General features: G+C 32.6%; 1 protein-coding gene across 5 annotated transcripts in view; it reads left to right on the top strand.

Annotated features, from left to right (window-relative positions):
* The window catches only part of LOC114332354 (sulfite oxidase-like), a 161,595-nt gene extending 143,830 nt beyond the window's left edge, over positions 1–17,765 (top strand). For 3 of the 5 annotated variants that reach the window (XM_050650231.1, XM_050650232.1, XM_050650234.1), the window contains 3 exons: positions 2,390–2,593; positions 13,690–13,859; positions 17,605–17,765. In XM_050650231.1, coding sequence (XP_050506188.1) covers positions 2,390–2,593; positions 13,690–13,859; positions 17,605–17,730 — 500 coding nt within the window. In that variant the 3' untranslated portion in view covers positions 17,731–17,765. Of the gene's footprint in view, positions 1–1,040; positions 1,333–2,389; positions 2,594–13,689; positions 13,895–17,604 lie in introns of those variants that run through there. The other 2 variants (XM_050650233.1, XR_007697944.1) reach the window with 2 other exon arrangements.
* Positions 17,766–18,148: the final 383 nt, after the last annotated feature.

Below are 18,148 nucleotides of genomic sequence, written 5' to 3'. Positions count from 1 at the left end.
ACTTTAGCTTTGTTGTTGTGACTTCTTTAAGATATTTATTACCGTTCTATATTTATCTTCGTAAATACTATACCCCGTTTTTAAACCAGAAGAAGAAAACTCAAAAAACAGATTAACACAAATACATCTTCTTTTTTGGTTGATTATGTTGGCCTTCGACGGTAATCCATAAAGAATATTATATTATACCAATACGTCGCTAAAGTGTTCTAAAAATAACTGTTTTTATATAAAAGCAGACTAAAATCTAAAAATTAAAGGAATAACGCAGAAAACACAATAAATCTTAGACAAGGAAAGAGAGAGGACGAGTAATCCTTGACCAAAAGTGAAGCCAAACTGACACCAGAGATTTTGATCATCGACGTATCTTTGGGGTATTGTTATGCATTGAGTATTTAAAATAAAAACATGAAATGTATTTAAAATGAAGAATTTGTGTACGGTAAATGTTTTACTAAGTTGCTCATATTACGTACATATGTTTCAATACATACATATGTTTTTATTACGAATTTTAGATGATGATTTACTTTATTTTTTATGAAATTTTAACCTTCAACGAACACCCACCACTGGCAACCCATTGTTATTTTTGACGTGACCGCCATGTTTCTGGTGACAAACAAACCAAAAACTGGCTTCACTTTTGGAACGTGTGTTTTAAATGAGTGTTACCCGTCCTCTCTTTTTTCCTTGTCTAAGCAATAAATCGCCAATATAACTTAATTAACCTATAAAATGTCAAAGTGTCAAAATTTCATAAATGTCAATAGTGTCAAAATTTCATAACAGTGGAATAAACTTGCCTGAAGTTGGACCAATTACAAATAAACATTACGGCGCGGTAAATTTGAATTACTACTCCTAGTTTAAAAACAGAGTATAGTAATAATCGGTAGGTATGATGTTCAAGCCATTTAATGTTGTTCACCAATCTGCTCAATTTTGAAAAAGATTAGAGAAAATTCAATAAAATAACCTTATAAAATACCTCAACCGGGATAATAACCATTTCCTAATTATTACGTTGACTGTAGGTACCTATGTATCAATTCAGGAGACGAAAAAATGGCGGAGCGGTTCCGCAACTGTTGGGAATTCGTTCTCTGACTGTGGCGCTACTTGCGGAACGTGTTACGGAACGGTCACCATGATTTTAATTCCGCTACCTCCGTCCAACGTATACCTACTTTTGTGAATTTGTCAACAGTGTTGTTGAAAGATGGCGTGAAGTAGGTACTAATTATCAATTGGAAAATACAGCAGACAGTAAACAGTCCATGGTCTTTGACCATGATTATGAAGTAAAAAACAATTTATTGTGCAAAGGCAAGTATATAACCTCACATATATAGGCTGTCACGAATTTAGGGAGGAGAGTTCACAATACACGAAACACAACTGTTACCGCTCCATCGGGAACTGCTCTCTTACTTTTTCGTCTTGTGAAAATTAATTTGTTATTTACTTTTTATTTTACAGTTTGTGGCTTAATTATTTCATTATAGTGGTGTTACGTTTTTAATTAGATTTAATCACAATTTTAATCAATTGTATTAACCTCCTCTCCGTTTTTATGTGTTGTGTTGTGTTTCTCCACATTTAAAAAAACAATGTAGTAGATCCTGAAATAGTTTATTCCAATAGACAAGTGTGTCATCAACATTTCGGGCCTATACATTTTTGGAAGTTTGTAAAAGAATTTAAGGTAATATTTATCTAAACAATCATCCTACAAGATTCTTTCAAAAATTTTCATTCAACTCAATATAATGTACACATCAGTGCTTTCACGTGACACATGGCAGTAGTGTTTAGCATTTTGAAAACAAATTGGAATATTTGAAGTTTTCAGTAAAATATTGAATAAAACATTGAATTGTCTTTCTGTTTTAATTTCCTGCGAAATTTCATCAAAAATCCCGCAAAATTTATAATTTGAAATTCTCTCGTAACTAAAATTTGTCAATTTAGTTCCCATTCCAATCAAGAGATGGCGTTAATTCGATCCGAAAGATTAACATGGTCGTGAAACGTCTATGAGTATGTATGGTTTGTGGACCCTAATTTCTCAACTGTCATCAACACGCCTCAACTTCACGCGCAACTTTGATACGAGAATTATAAAAAAAATATGCATTAAAATCCAGATCCCGTAATTTTCTGAGCATTATAAATTGAGTACAAGGACATACATAATTTTTTTTTGTAATTCCACCTTCAATTTACCATACACTTTTCGCTGACTCTTACCGATAAAGTAGAGTCGTTGATGAATCGGGCGGCGCCCGTTTTGATTTAACTTATTTGAAAATGAATCGTGACGCAAGGGAAAAGATAAAATGGAACAACTATATAATTCTAAATTAATTTTTTTGCATTTTAGAGAAAATTGAAGTTCGGAAAGAAGAATGCCAGGCACATTGGCATCAACAGCTCTACAAATATTTTGGTCCTTATGTAACCCTGGAAAATGTGGATTATTCATCGTTATCACCTGTACAAGAACTACCAGTCATGTCAGCTATATTAAGCCCTTCAGATCAAGAAACTGTTGTTATGTCAGGAAATAAAGTACTGCCAGTAAAAGGTAAATAAATCGATTTATCAGTAATGCTTTAATGCATATACAGGGTGTCCCAAAAAGATTGGTAATAAATTATACCACAGATTCTGGGGTCAAAAATAGGTTAATTGAACCTTACTTACCTATATACAATAGTGCACACAAAAAAGGTATAGCCCTTTGAAGTTGCAAAATGAAAATCGATTTTTTTCTCATATATCGAAAACTCTTAGAGATTTTTTATTGAAAATGGACAGGTGGTATTCTTATGGCAGCATCATCTTAAAAAAAATAAAGTGAAATTTGTGCATCCCACAAACATTGTGGGTTTTGTTCCCTTAAACCCCCCCCCCCAAACTTTTGGGTACGTTGCAATTAAATTATTATTGTGGCACCATTAGTTAAACACAATGCTTTTAAAACTTTTTTGCCTCTTAGTACTTTTTCGATAAGCCCGTGTTTATCGAGATATTTTGATATATTATAGAGACCTGTTAATAATCTGAAAATTTATTTATAATTTACATTTTTAGGTATATTTTGAAAAAGAAGCCACATCTCGATAAAAGGTGACTTATCTAAAAAAGACTATAAGAGGCAAAAGAGTTTTAAAAAGACTGTGTTTAACTAATGGTACCACAATAATAGTTTAATTGGAATGTACACAAGCATTTGTGGGGTTTAAAGGAACAAAACCCCCATACAATTTTGATGTAAATATATTATGCATCTCGATAAAAGCTGGCTTATCGAAAAAATACTGAGAAGCAGAAAAGTTTTAAAACGTTGTGTTTAACTAATGGTACCACAATAATAAATTAATTGGAAGGTACACAAAAGTTTGGAGGAGTTTAAGGGAACAAAACCCCCATAAAAGTTTTATGAGGTGGACAAATTTCACTATAATTTTGTTTTAAGATGCTCCTGCCATAAGAATGATACATGTCCATTTTCAATAAAAAATCTCTAATAGTTTTCGATATATTGAAAAAAATCGATTTTCATTTTGTAACTTCAAAGGGCTGTAACTATTTTTATGAGCACATTTATACTAAGGTAAGTTAGGTTCAATCGAACTATTTTGTAAAACAAAATGTGTTGTACTTATGATTTATGACCAATCTTTTCGGAACATCCTGTATAGTGGAGTCGATGGAGTTTACACTTACGAAAAAAATCAAGCAAATTAGAACTTCTTATAATTTCATGCAGGAATGTATAAGAAACAACATATCAAAAAGTTCTAATCCAGAAGTGGGGCTTCATTTTTTATTAAACAAATGAACTGCATAATTAGTTGTTTTTTAAATACCTACGAAAACATAAATCTTAAAAAAAACTGACATGACCATTGAAAAATTCAGAAAATTTTACAAAAAGAAACATTATATAAAGATTTTTCTAAAATTAAATCTATAGAATCTATATGTTTTATTTATTTATAACGCTAAAGTCACCCTTCTCACAAATATTGGCTCACTGTATGGTAACGTTCAGGGAAGTGCATGGTTGAGTTATTTTAATATAATTTTTTAAATAAGTTAAAGAACAAAAAGTTATGCGTTAAAATAACCGTTGCCCTACCCAAAATGGACGCCTGTGACCGGTAATAGAAATTCGCAACTGATGGAATCGATCTATGTCTGGAAGATAAATACATAAGTGTACCTGTTTCCGTTTTCAACGAAAACTTTTCGTTTATAAATTCGCAAAATCCGTTTGTTCGTTCGTTCGTGCGTCGCCGTTGCTGCAATACTTAGAACCGATTCACCGATGGATTCTCAGTTTTGTCTTCTGAATCCAAATCTGAAAACGGCATTTCGATATCTCTAACCATCTTCGAGATAACCGACTTCAAAATAAAAAATGTGACGTCACAATCCTTCTTCAAATATTTCTTTTCTGCCGACACAGCTAAACGTCAACTCAAATCGTTGCTAGTAGACTAGTAATGGTAGTAGTTTTACAAACGTTTGACATTTTCCTTCCAGAACTGAACGAGTGCAGTCGCATTTTTGTGTGTTTCTTAAAAATTTAATTTATTACATCAAATATCGGATCTCGTGTAAGTAAACTGTTTATTTCTTTAATTTATTTGTAAATTCAGGTTATAAATTGTATATAAATTATTTTTGAAATTAAAAAACATTAACGTAATTTAATATTTGACGTAAGGGAGGGTCATGTACCTTGAGCCGTCTTGTACCTCGAGCCACCCCACTAAATAGAGTATAGAGTATAGAAATATGCTTTATTGTCACTGAAAATTATACAATTTTATGGACAAAGCTTAACATAGATTCACGAAAAAGATATACATAACAATAACAATAACAAATACAATTTTATAAAATTAGATAAATCGTCAAAAAAAAAATATATAAACAAGTTAAAAAAAAAAGTGAAGTAAAAAACAAAAACCAATATATTGCAAAATTACTATAAATTGCAAAATTGAACCTACAACATAATATAATAAAATACAAACAAAGGAACTAATAAGTTTAAGCTGCTGTATGTGACACCCAAATATAGATAAATACACTTTAGTTACTTGTACATTACTGTGATTTCTTAGTTAGTCATTAAGAAACTCTTCTACTGAATAATATGGTCTTTTAGATAAATGAGCTTTTGTCATTTTACGGAACTTGAGAAAGGATGTTGCAGATTTAAGTTGTAAAGGGAGATGGTTGTATAGTTTTTTTGCGGAATATAGTATAGATTTCTTTACTAACTCAGAAGACGGGATCGGTAAATAGACATCAAAAGTTGAATTTCTGGTGGAGTAGTCATGATGAGGCCTTGCTGGAAAGACATGCATGTGTTTACGAATTAAGCAAACAGTTTCTAAAATATACAAAGATGGAAGGGTTAAAATTTCGTGATCTTTAAAGTAACTTCTGCAATGGGTTGTTCTTCTGAGGCCAAACAGATATCTTATTGCTCTTTTTTGTAATTTGAAAATAACATCAAATTGAGCAGCTGTACTAGACCCCCAAAAAGGAAGACCATATCGAAGATGAGACTCGAATAAAGAAAAATATGTTATTTTAGAAGATACTAAATTGAGTTCCTTCGAAACAGATCTTATGGCATAGCAGGCCGAGGCGAGTTTCTTACTTAACAAATCGATATGAAGGGACCATTTGAGGTTGCTGTCTAAAAGAATACCAAGAAATTTTACAGAATCAACGGTAGAGATCTGGCTGCTATTCACAAGCAGGGGTTGAAGAGCACCTTTATATGATAATGCTACCGTTTTATCCACGTTAAAGGAGAGTAAATTAGAGTCAGACCAGGTTTTTATCGTAAGAAGATCAGAAGTTATAGTTGCATGAAGAGTTGCAATAGTTGAGTTGCTCCAAGTGATACTGGTATCATCAGCAAAACGAAAAATTTTTCCATCGATTTTTAAATTAGTGATGTCATTTATAAAGATCAGGAAAAGTAGAGGATCCAATACTGAACCTTGTGGTACTCCACATATAATGTTTTTGAGACTAGAGTCAGTATCATTTGCTCTAACCAATTGTTTCCTATTATCTAAGTAAGATTTAAACCAATTCAAAGAAATACCTCGAATTCCATAGTAATTAAGTTTTTTAATCAAAATGTTGTGATTTACACAATCAAAAGCTTTGGAATAGTCACAGAAAACAGTGGCAGTATAAAGATTATTGTTTAGTGCTTGGTAAACCTCGTGAAGTACAGAAAACATGGCATCAGTTGTACATTTATTAGTTAAGAAGCCGAACTGATTTTGTGATAAAATATTGTTATCAAAGAGAAAGGACATAAGTCGGGTTTTTATGAGCCTCTCAATAATTTTGGAGAGTACCGGTAGTAGGGCAATAGGTCTATAGTTGCAGGCATTAGATTTTTCGCCACCTTTATGAAGAGGAATAATAATGGCTGTCTTTAGGCACTCTGGAAATTTACCGTTTTCAAAGGAATCATTAATTAGTGACACGAGGAGTTCTAACACATTATCTGTGAGATTTGAGAAGATTTTTATAGATATATTGCTATTTCATGTTATTGGGCTGGCATCAATGTAAACCATCGTCTGAGCATTAAATACGAATCCCATTCAGTTCACTATTGTTAGATTAGTTAGATCAACTACTACACGTGTTTTTTCATGAAATTTTAATTTTGAGAGTTCGAAGTAAGTAAGTTTTATGTAGGATAAACAAAAATTAGTATAGAAGCTATTTATTGCATGTACTTGTACCTAATATATCTGATACACTTTTTGTTGATTTTATCCATTATTTTGGGGTTATGCGATTTTATTTACTCTTTTATGCATGATCATGTACCTTGAGCCAGGTTGGAGCACGTACCTTAAGCCGTGGCCGAAGGTACATGATACCTCAAACTTAATTTGCTAGTTGTATTGATTAATTGAAAGACTTTGTATTTTTGTTCATATTTGTGTGTGGCAGTTGAGAACTAACCGGATACAATCTTAAGAAAATAGGTACAACAATAATTTTTTAAATTTACCTCAAACTTAATTTGCTAGTTGTATTGTTTAATTGAAAGACTCTGTATTTTTGTTCATATCTGTGTGTGGCAGTTGAGAATATAAAAACTAACCGGATACAATCTTAAGAAAATAGGTACAACAATTATTTTTTTAATTTACAGATGCCTAGAAGTAAAAATAAAGTGAAAAAAATTGGACCCATAAAGAGCAAATTACACTAGCTGTAGCTGTAGTTAAAAATGGAATGAGTCAGTCACATACCAAAAATAATCCTGACTCTTGGAGGACAAATGAAAAAGCTGGAATGCAGTGGTTCCGTGAGTTTATGAAAATACACCAGGAACTTAGTCTTAGGAAACCCGAGGCAACTAGCCTTTCTAGAGCTACGAGCTTCAACAGACATAATGTTGGATTCTTTTTACAAATTTGAAGAAATGAAATACAAATTTACTACAGCAGACGTTTTCAACATGAACGAAACTGGAAATTACACCGTTCCAATCACTACAAAGATAATTGCACCAAAGGCCAAAAACACGTAGGCGCTGCTACATCTGGCGAAAGGGGCTCAAACGTAACAATGATAGCCTGCTTTGGGAAATAGTGTACCGCCCATTATTTTATATTTCCTAGGGTCAACTTCAAACCGTACATGATAAGTGGTGCGCCAGCAGATTCAATCGGATCAGCTCATATAACTGATGGTCAAATTTTTGTTTTGTGGTTGTAACATTTTATTGATAAGGAAAGACCAAGCGCTGAGAACAAAAAGATCATTAATATTGGATAACCACAAAAGCCGTTGTTCTATTGAAGCAGTAACATTAGGCAAAAATAATGGGATAATTTTACTAACATTGCCACCCCATACGAGTCACAAACTCCAACCTTTGGACCGCACAGTTTTTGGGTCTTACAAACAATATAATACTGCTTGTGATATAAATGGCTTTTAAACCGCCCAGGGCAAACAACTATACAGTCGGAAAAATGAAAGAATACCCATGAACGAACATATAAAACACGCTGTATTTTCCTGTCACCGTGTCACAAAGAAAATTTCCCAGCGCAAGTACATGTAATAATAATTATTACATGTACTTGCGCTGGCCAATTTTTTGTATGGCACGGTGATAGTAAAATACAGCGTGTTTTATATGTTCGTTCATGGGTATTCTTTCATTTTTCCTACTGTATATAATGTCGCTGAATTGGCAGGAAAAGCATATCCACTGACATTAACGCCAAAAAATATCCTATCTGGATTTAGGGTGTCGGGAATTTGACCCCTAAATGAACACATTTTTGGAGATGATGAATATCTTTCCTCATCAGTAACCGATCGAGGGGATACTAGTGTTGCAGTTGCAGAGTTGTCTCCTGCAAGAGACCTCGACGTATCAACGGAACAATCAATTCCTTCCGCAAGTAAAGACGCTTCAATATTTACATCCCCTGTAGTCCAAGCTGTGGGTGAAAAATAGGTCGATTTCAGGATATAATTCAGGAATTTTTGAAACCTATCAGGTGTTGTAAAGGACGATGGCAGGAATAACTTATACTAAAATGTAACCAAAATTTTCAGGAGCTTTTTTATTTATGACGTTTTCATTTGTTAAATTTGCAATTTTTAAAGATTTTTAATTTTGCAACTTAGGATATTCATTTTAGAGAAAAACTTTTGAATAGAACATTGTAGTAAATAACAAAACCTACAATTTAAGCTATAACAAGTTTAATTTTGTTAATACATTATTGCAAAACAGCCTGCGAAAGGTCCAAAATAGCCGTTTTTTTGCAATTGCGTTATTTATTGTAAAAATAACTTTTATTTATTTTTTAAGGCTTTAAAATAAAAATCTTTCATTAAAAAACATAAAAAAATTATAGAGTCCGATTGGTAAACTTGTTGCTTAGATATTATAACTTGTTTATCCCAAGGGGACAATTGTCGAAGGCTATAACTTTTTGAAAAAAAAAACGTAGAGAGTTAACGTAGAACATTTTTCAACCTCTTATTTCGGGTTTGAAAATAAGGGGGCAAATTTCGTTATAAATATTTAGAACTGAAGCCACCCCTGTACATCCTAAAAGTTTTTAACTTGCAGATTATTGTTGCTGAAGATATATAGGCTATATTTTTGCTAAGAATGTTTTTTTAAATAAAATACTTACTTTTTTAGTTATTTGCCAAAACGCGCCTAAAACGGGTTTTTTTTCTTGTTGAAAAATGAACGTATTTACTTGGAAATAACTCGAAAAATGAGAAAATGTAAAAATTGCTTATGGGCCATTCCACGAACATACGCCTGTTTTGGATTACTTCGACAACGAATATTTTACTGTGCAACATAAGAAGTACGAAAGTAAATGGCGCTAATAATTATTCCAATAAACAACAATGTAATTTGCAATTTACCTTCGTTCTTCTTATTTTGCACAGTAAAATATTCGTTGTCGAAGTAATCCAAAACAGGCGTATGTTCGTGGAATAGGGTATAGAATTAAACGTTTAATCCATTTCCTAACTTATTTTGAACGTATATTTTTTCATCCCTTCTAAGGGGTGAACGTCACTCCCAGGGCAAATGCACACAGAGGCCAAATACAATTTGTATTCTTTGATATGTTATCTATGTGTTTGCTAAATTTCAAGTCAATCCAAGCACTGCTTTAAAATTTGGAGCAAAAACCGTGATTCAATGTACTATAAGTTGCTAACCGTTACTAAGGGCAACCGATACAATAAATCACATTCGTACAGAAAAATAAATCTCCACTACACTTTAAAAATCATGTTTAATAAATAAATGTAATTTTCGTTTAAAATAATTTTTATTTTAAGATAATATAAGTCTTTCTTTAGTTGATGACTGTGAAATAATTTCTTAATTGTTATAAATAAAGTCACTACGACTACGATTTAAGAAAACAAAAGCAATTATCTCGGCTTCAATTGGTCGTAGAAAATTTTTATTTTGTTTTGAATCTTTATTTTACTTCAGAAACAATAATCTGCAAGTTAGAAACCCAGAATGTACAGGGGCTGCTTCAGTTCTAAATGTTTATAACGAAATTTGCCCCCTTATTTTCAAACCCGAAATAAGAGGTTAAAAAATGTTTTACGCCTTTATTGACATCAGAATATGAAAATTTAAGTCTTTAGAAGGAGAATGGATCTTGGACTAACTCTCTACGATTTTTTTTTCAAAAAATTATAGCCTTCGACATTTGACCCCTTGGGATAAACAAGCTATACTATCTAAGCCAGCGGTTCTCAAACTTTTTAAGTAATATACCAGCTAGAGTTCTAATAATTATTTTTGGTACCACCTACATTTTTAGATTAAGTTATCAAAACTTACTAAGTACTACTATTTTAATTTTTTTTTGTGTTTTGTGTACCACCGCAAATAATGATATGTACCACCAGTGGTACATGTACCACAGATTGAGAACCGCTGATCTAAGCAACAAGTTTACCAATCGGGCTCTATAATTTTTTTTTATGTTTGGTATTGAAAGATCTTTATTTTAAAGGCTTAAAAAATAAATAAAAGTTATTTTATTATAGCTCAAATTGTAGGTTTTTTAATTCACTACAATTTTCTATTTAAAAGTTTTTCTCTAAAATGAATACCCTAAGCTGCAAAATTAAAAACCATTAAAAATTGCAAATTTAACAAATGAAAAACGCCATAAATAAAAAAGCTCCTGAAATTTTTGGTTACATTTTAGTATTCCTGCCATCGTCCTTTACAACACCTGATAGGTTTCAAAAATTCTTGATCACGTTTTTTCACCCACAGCCTGGGGTACTGAAGAAATACGACCATAAACTCATCCAAAATCACAAAAACGTGCCTTAAAAGTCAACAATCATAAGAAAACTAAAAGCCCAATTTTGACCGACACTACGGAGGACGAAATTGATTGAGTGTTAAAAAGAAAGCTGAAGCTGAATGCATCATGCATCATGCATCACTTTACTGAAGTAGAAACGTCTGATGAAGATGACATTTATTCGTCTAATTCAGATAGTTCAGAGATATCTGAATGAGTTTTTTCAGCCAGAGGAACACATCAGCGCTTTAAAACAGGGAGATTATGTGTTAGTGAAAATAGCTGGGAAGAAAACGAGATATCAAAATTTTGATCATTAGCATATTTTTGCATTTCACATTTGAAATAAACTGGCTTCAAGGTACAAGACCCTCCCCTAATGTACTTGTTATGTGACTTTTGTAATTAATGAAGTTGAATAATTTTAACAATATTTGGGTATTTTGAATTATTATTTTATTTAAGCTGTCTACCCAATAATATGTATTATGTACATTATATTTATGTGTATATATTATATTACGCCAGTCAATGGGAGCAAGAATAGGATATTACCTCCGAATTCTATCCTACTGCATGGATTTTAATGAAATTTTGGGCCTAGCCTCTACTTATCTCCTTATTCAAAGTCTACCCTATGCCGATGTGTGCTTTTATCTTGGGAGTGGTTCCCACCCCTTCTCGGTGGTGGAAAATTTTTCGGTTACATTAACCACGAAAATCGCTATAGAAGCTAATTCTAAGCAAAATCTGTTTTATATATATTTTTTGAAAGCTCAATACTTTTTGAGATATTCGTTGTTGAAAATTGGCCATTTTCATTGAAACATAATACCTTTTCAAACGGTTTTTTGCGAATACCTTAAAAACTATGCATCTAACTAAAAAAACTATATTAAACATTTTTCTAGGTTATAAAAAAAACAAAGAGACACTTGCCTTCATGAATCTTCTAGTTATAATACAAAAAGAGATATGGTAGGTAGGTGAAAATAGTTTGTTTTTTAGGTGTATAATGCTATCAATAATTTTTGTAGTGCTTGAAAAGACCTTTAAAATGAGCTATATTAAAGGTCCATTACATTAAACTAAGCGAGATGCTAAATTATGCTGCAAACAAAATTGATAACTAATGTATTTTAAGAAAAAATGAGAATGTAATTTTAACCCCCATTTAGCAAAATGTAAATGCATCGTTTTCCTTCCACCATACCTTTTATTATAGTGTTATTTCTACGTTCAAAAAGTTGGACGGGTTTAAAATGAATGGTTTTTGAAAAAAAAAGTTCAAATTATAGAGCGCATTTTTAAATTTTCTTAAAAATCTTCCTTTTTCTTCATGTAACTTGAAAATGATAAGAGATACAGTAACAAAAAAATAAAACATTTTTATCTGAAAAAGCCCTACATTTTTGTATGGCATCTTTTTTCGTATCTCTTATCTTTTTCGAGTTACATGGAGGAAAAGGAAGATTTTTACGAAAATTTAAAAATGCGCTCTATAATTTGATCTTATTTTTTTCAAAAACTATTCATTTTAATCCAGTCCAACTTTTTGAACATAGAAATAACACTATAATAAAAAGTGTTATAGAAGGAAAACGATATATTTAAATTCATATGGATAAGGGGTATATATTTAAATAAACTTCTCATTTCTTCTTAAAATACATTAGTCATCAACTTTTTTGCAGAATATCTCGCTTAGTTTGAATGTAATTGACATTTAGTATTGCTCACTTTAAAGGTCTTTTCAAGAACTACAAAAGTTATTAGTATCATTATACACCTAAAATCGACAGTTTCTCTGGTATTTCAAGTTGAATACACCGATTTGAGCATGCAGCAAAAAAATTAACTCTTCTTACCTACCATATCCCTCTTTGTATTTTAACTAGAAGATTTATGAAGGAACGAATCTCTTTGTTTTTTTATAACCTACAGAAATGTTTTTATAGTTTTTTTGTTACATGCATAGTTTTTAAGGTATTCGCAAAAATCCGTCCGAAAAGGTGTCATATTTCAATGAAAATGATCAATTTTCAACCACGAATAACTCAAAAAGTATTTTTTGAGTTTTCAAAAAATAATTATAGAACAGTTTTTGCTTAAAATTAGGTTCTCTAGCCTCTTCCGTGGCTATTTTAACCAAAACATTTTTCACCCCCGAGAAGGGGTGGGAACCACCCCCAAGATAAAAGCGCACATCGGCATAGGGTAGACTTTGTTTCTTGAGATATTCCCTACTCACTGTGAAAATATCAAGTAAATCGATTTAGTAGGATGGAATTCGGAGCCAAATATCCTCATTGACTGCCCTATATGCAGGGTGTCTTCACACCTTCAAAGTTCACAACACTTAAATTACAATGATATAATTGCACATTAAAACATAAATTTTAATTCTAAACAACTTTTCATAATAACAATTTTCATATTATGGATTTAAATACGTAAATAAACAAAGTTTCCGTTATGATAATGCTCGCATTTTTAGATTTTTAGCTTTTTTTTAAATAGAAGCGTTCTGGAGGTATTAAAAAAAAAACTAATTCCAAGACGCCACCTTTAAAGAGATCTAGCTTCCTTAGGAAGCATTTTCGGACTAGGTGAATTGGGTAAAATTGTCTCCGGTCTTCGTTTGTCGGGGAAAGTTTCTGGACACCCTGTATATAAACTATCAAAAAAAGTTTAAAAAAAACATAAGCCTGTTTGATTTTTTCCAAAACATTTCAACAGATTTCGATCTACAATGACTCCCCTATTAATATTTTTGCTTTAGGTTTTGCATACTCGGGAGGAGGGTGTAAAATTGTTAGAGTGGAAGTTAGTAATAACAGAGGAAAAACGTGGATGCCAGCCAAACTAGTCCATACGGGATCAGATCCTGTTCCGTATCATTTTACTTGGGCTCTTTGGTCATGTGATGTCCCTACAGATGGAAAGAGATGTGTACGTAATTTTATACTAATTTTTTTTGGTAAAAGGTATGTATAACACTAGTCCTGGATAAAATTGAGCCGTTGAAAACCAGAGTGGTTTTAGTGAAGAATTTCATTTTACGTTTTCGTCATGAATTTTATTCTGTTTAACAATGTTCTATTTTGCTAAAAAATTTGAAAAATATTAGTGCATCCACCCACTCACAGACGAAGTTACTACTGTATTTCAATATTATACACTCACCGGCACAAAATTCCGCCACCCAAAATGCTTGATTAAGTTTGACAATCTATAACGCTATAACTTTCTTATTTGTACTCCGATTATCATGATTCTTGCATCAGTTTGTAGGTATAGTCGGTTCGCTAAACTCAGACACAAATGGCTAGTAATTTTAATAGGTATTTTTTTTGTTTTTGGTCAATTTTGTCAAAATTGACAAAATTACTAACTATTTAGTAATTATTAATTATTTAGTAATTATTTTTTGCCAATTTTACCAAATTGGCAAAATTACTTACTAAAATCACTAGCCAGTTTTGTCTGAGTTTAGCGAACCGACATACATGTTTTGATGTCGTTTGTTATTACTCCAGTAACAAAAAATTTTGCTTAAATGGCATTATACGGGGGTGAATGAAAGCGTTGCATTTTCTCCTAACTTTAAAAAATTCTGTGGAAAAATTGGAGGGCTCATTTTGTTTCAAATACCCCATTCCACGAATATAAAACCCTTTTGGATTATCGCGACAACGAATATTTTACTGTGCAAAATATGAAGAACAAAAGTAAATTGCAAATTATATTATTGTTTATTGTAGTAATTATTAGAGGAAAATACTTTCGTACTTCTTATTTTGCACACTAAAATATTCGTTGTCGCGTTAATCCAAAACAGTCGTATATTCGTGGAATACACCATACTCCTTTTATATTATGCTGGAGGTATCGCTAAGGTTTTGTTTTTTGAATTATCCGAATATCTCTTTTCTTGTAAGAGCTATAAATAAAAACACTGCTTTGAAGGTTTTTTTAATTAAAAATATCAAACGCGCTAAAATTAACAACAAAACAAAACAATTCAATAGAGAGTATGTGAACCTCTTGCAGCAACGACTGCTCGCGATCTGGTTGGCATTGAATCAAGATGTTTTATCCTTGCCTGGGGAATAGCCCGATATTCCTCTACCAGGGCCATAACTGTACCAAATTTTCTGGAGGCCTAGAATGACGGCGAATAGCTTTTTTTAATCCATCCCATAAATGATCAATAGGATTGAGATCTGGGCTGCATGCGAGCCATTCTAATCTTATCAATCCAACCTCTATTTTATGAGTTCATCAGTGTTTTTATTTACAAAAAATGGTACAGCTCTTATAAAAAAAAAGAGATATTCGGATCATTCAAAAAATAAAATTTTAGTGATGCCTCCGGGATAATATTACAGGACTATGAAACAAAATCAGCTCTTCCATTTTTCCACAGAATTTTTTAAAGTTAGGAGAAAATACAACGCTTCCATTCACCCCTGTATAATGCCATGCAAGCAAAATATTTGTGTTATCGGAATAATACCAAACGATATCAATACATGTATATACGAACTGGTGCAAGAATCTTGAAAATCAGAGCACAAATAATAAAGTTATAAATAGGTAATTGTCAAATTTAATCAAAAATTTTGGGTGGCGGAATTTTGAATTTTGAAGTGGCGGAATATTACAGAAAAATAATAATATATGAAGATATCGCGTAAAATAAAATGCTTGACTTAGCCACTCTGGTTTTCAACGGCTAAATTATTAAGAGGCAATATTAGCGCGGAAAACATGTTCCAAGATTGCGGCTTTAATTTTGAATATTTTGTCAAGATATTTTTCACACATGTTGTTCTGAAGCTATTTCCTTGTGGCATTTTTATGATTAATTACTTATATGGGAAATAAGCCACAATTAAAATGAAAAAAATAATTTTATTAACGTTTCGACGCCCAAATCGGGTGCCGTTGTCAAAATACAAAATATTAATACACCCGATTTGGGCGTCGAAACGTTAATAAAATTATTTTTTTCATTTTAATTGTGGCTTATTTCCCATATAAATAATTAATCATTTTTCACACATATTCGTAATCTAGTAAAGAATGGCAATTGGAAGATGCGCCGACTCCCTCTACAGATGGGGTAAACTTCCCTCGCCTTCTTGTGACTGCGGCGCTGCAAGACAGACGATCAGACACATAATTCAGGACTTCCCACGCAGAGCATACACAGGCGACCCTATAGACTTTGTAATGGCGACCGAAGGGTCAATTGAATATATAAAAAAACTAGACATCTGTTTGTGATATACTGACTTATGATCATAATATATCCAGAAGAGATGAATGACTACAAAAGAGCTTGTGGGATGCTACATATCTCTGTCTCTTTCTTCAATCTCTTCCACGTCTATGTCAGTATTATGTCTTCTACGTATTATCTTCCGGGGGCTCAACGTTGTCACAGAGTCCTTTGCATGATATGCAAATTGGGATACAAGCATAGCCCGACTTCCTGCATCCACAATTGCGTCGGCAGCCCTTTTTACATTTACATGAAATATACCGGAGTACTGAGTTTGTTGCAGGATCCAAAGTGGTTGCCACTGGTGCGAGATCACTAGTAGTATTTTTCATTCCCACTCACTTGCATCTTTTTGTTCCTCGTCAGATGTGAACACTGCTGCACCTGATAGGAAACTGTCAGTGAATGTTCTCGTGCAGCAGCTTCGGTAGGGGTAATGAGACAATGTTGGTCTTATTTTTGTATGATGAAGATACGTATTGTCTGTATCTCAAATCGTTTAGACTGGTCTCTTTTTTATGCAAACAGAGCTATGAGAAACATGTTTCCTACTATGACAATATCATCTTGATGTGCATTAGGATCTTTGAAAGCCTTAATGGTTGGTTGCAAGTCTGTGTTCATCTGCAGGACTTAAGAAATTTCAGTTTTCCCTGATTAAACAATGCAGACCTAGTATCACAACCACTCATCGCATGTAGGAATAATAAATTTATATGGTCCATTAGGATTTTCTCAGCGCCAGATGAGGGTTGTAGAGGCTTTGTGACTTGTCTTGGGACAAGTTCCGTGTCTGTGTGTGCGGTATCCTCCATTAACAAGTTTTAGTACGTTATAGAAATTTCGCACTCGTACGCGTAAAAACGACTCGTGCGTCGTTTTTATGCGACGTTCGTAACGCTTTCAATAAAAAGGCTTTTGTCTTTTTCCTAAATTTAATGTCGACTCATTTTCTTGACAACAATTCCTTCTTTTTTTTAATAGACGAATAAGCTTTTAACATTTCTCCCGACTAAAAAGTCGGTTTTGTAGAGACCGCTGAAAATGACCCATTTTCAACTCGCACTTCAGACCAAACGGGTCATCTGAAAAAAAACTAAATAGTGATGTTTGTAGAAAATTTTGAGTAGGTACTTTAATTTCTGTTGCCAGACCATTTACTAAAAGTTAATAGTTTTTGAGATTTAAGCAAAATAACGTGAAAAAACAGAAATTTTTCGCTTTTTTCGCGATTTTTTCAATGTTGCATCACGAAATTTTGTCCGCAAACCTCATACCTATTTGGATTCAGCTCCCCAAAATACATATAGAATGAAAGAAATCAGAACTACCCCAAAACTTTCCTAGTCAAAAACACAATTTAACTGAATTATAAATAAAAAATAGTTTATTATATTTTTGTTTTAGATTGAAGTATGGGTGAAAGCTACTGATTCATCAGGTAATGTCCAACCAGAATGCTGGGAACCCATTTACAACATTCGAGGTGTGGCATGTACAGCCTGGCATAACATCAGAGTAAACCTGAAATGAAGTATTTTTTTTAATAAATTTATATTGACCAATTACCACTAAGTACTTTATTTATATATAAAATTTAATATCTAAAACAAACTAAACCGGCCATCAAAATCTTATATTCTAATTGAAATGGTGGTAAAGTACCCCGCACAAACCTTATGGAAATTAGGTCCCAGTGGATTTAGTTCATACTTTGGAAAAATAATCTTTGAAGCATCCTGATAAAAAGTTCTCATGGGCACATCTCGATCGTATGAACAATTTTTAAGATATAGAGGCACAAACTCGGAAAATTATAATAAGATTTTCCGGGTATTCCCATTCCCTGAGTTACTGGTTATCTGCCAACATGTAGAAGTTTGGATCAAAGAAAAGTACTAGTAGTCTAGGATTTCTTCCTGGCTGTCCAATGGCGACCTTTACTTTGACC

This window comes from Diabrotica virgifera, chromosome 5, assembly GCF_917563875.1.
Source record: "Diabrotica virgifera virgifera chromosome 5, PGI_DIABVI_V3a".
Classification (NCBI taxonomy): Eukaryota; Metazoa; Arthropoda; class Insecta; order Coleoptera; family Chrysomelidae; genus Diabrotica; species Diabrotica virgifera.
The sequence above is the reverse complement of the archived record's forward strand: the minus strand, read 5'-3'. Positions and strand labels throughout refer to the sequence as shown.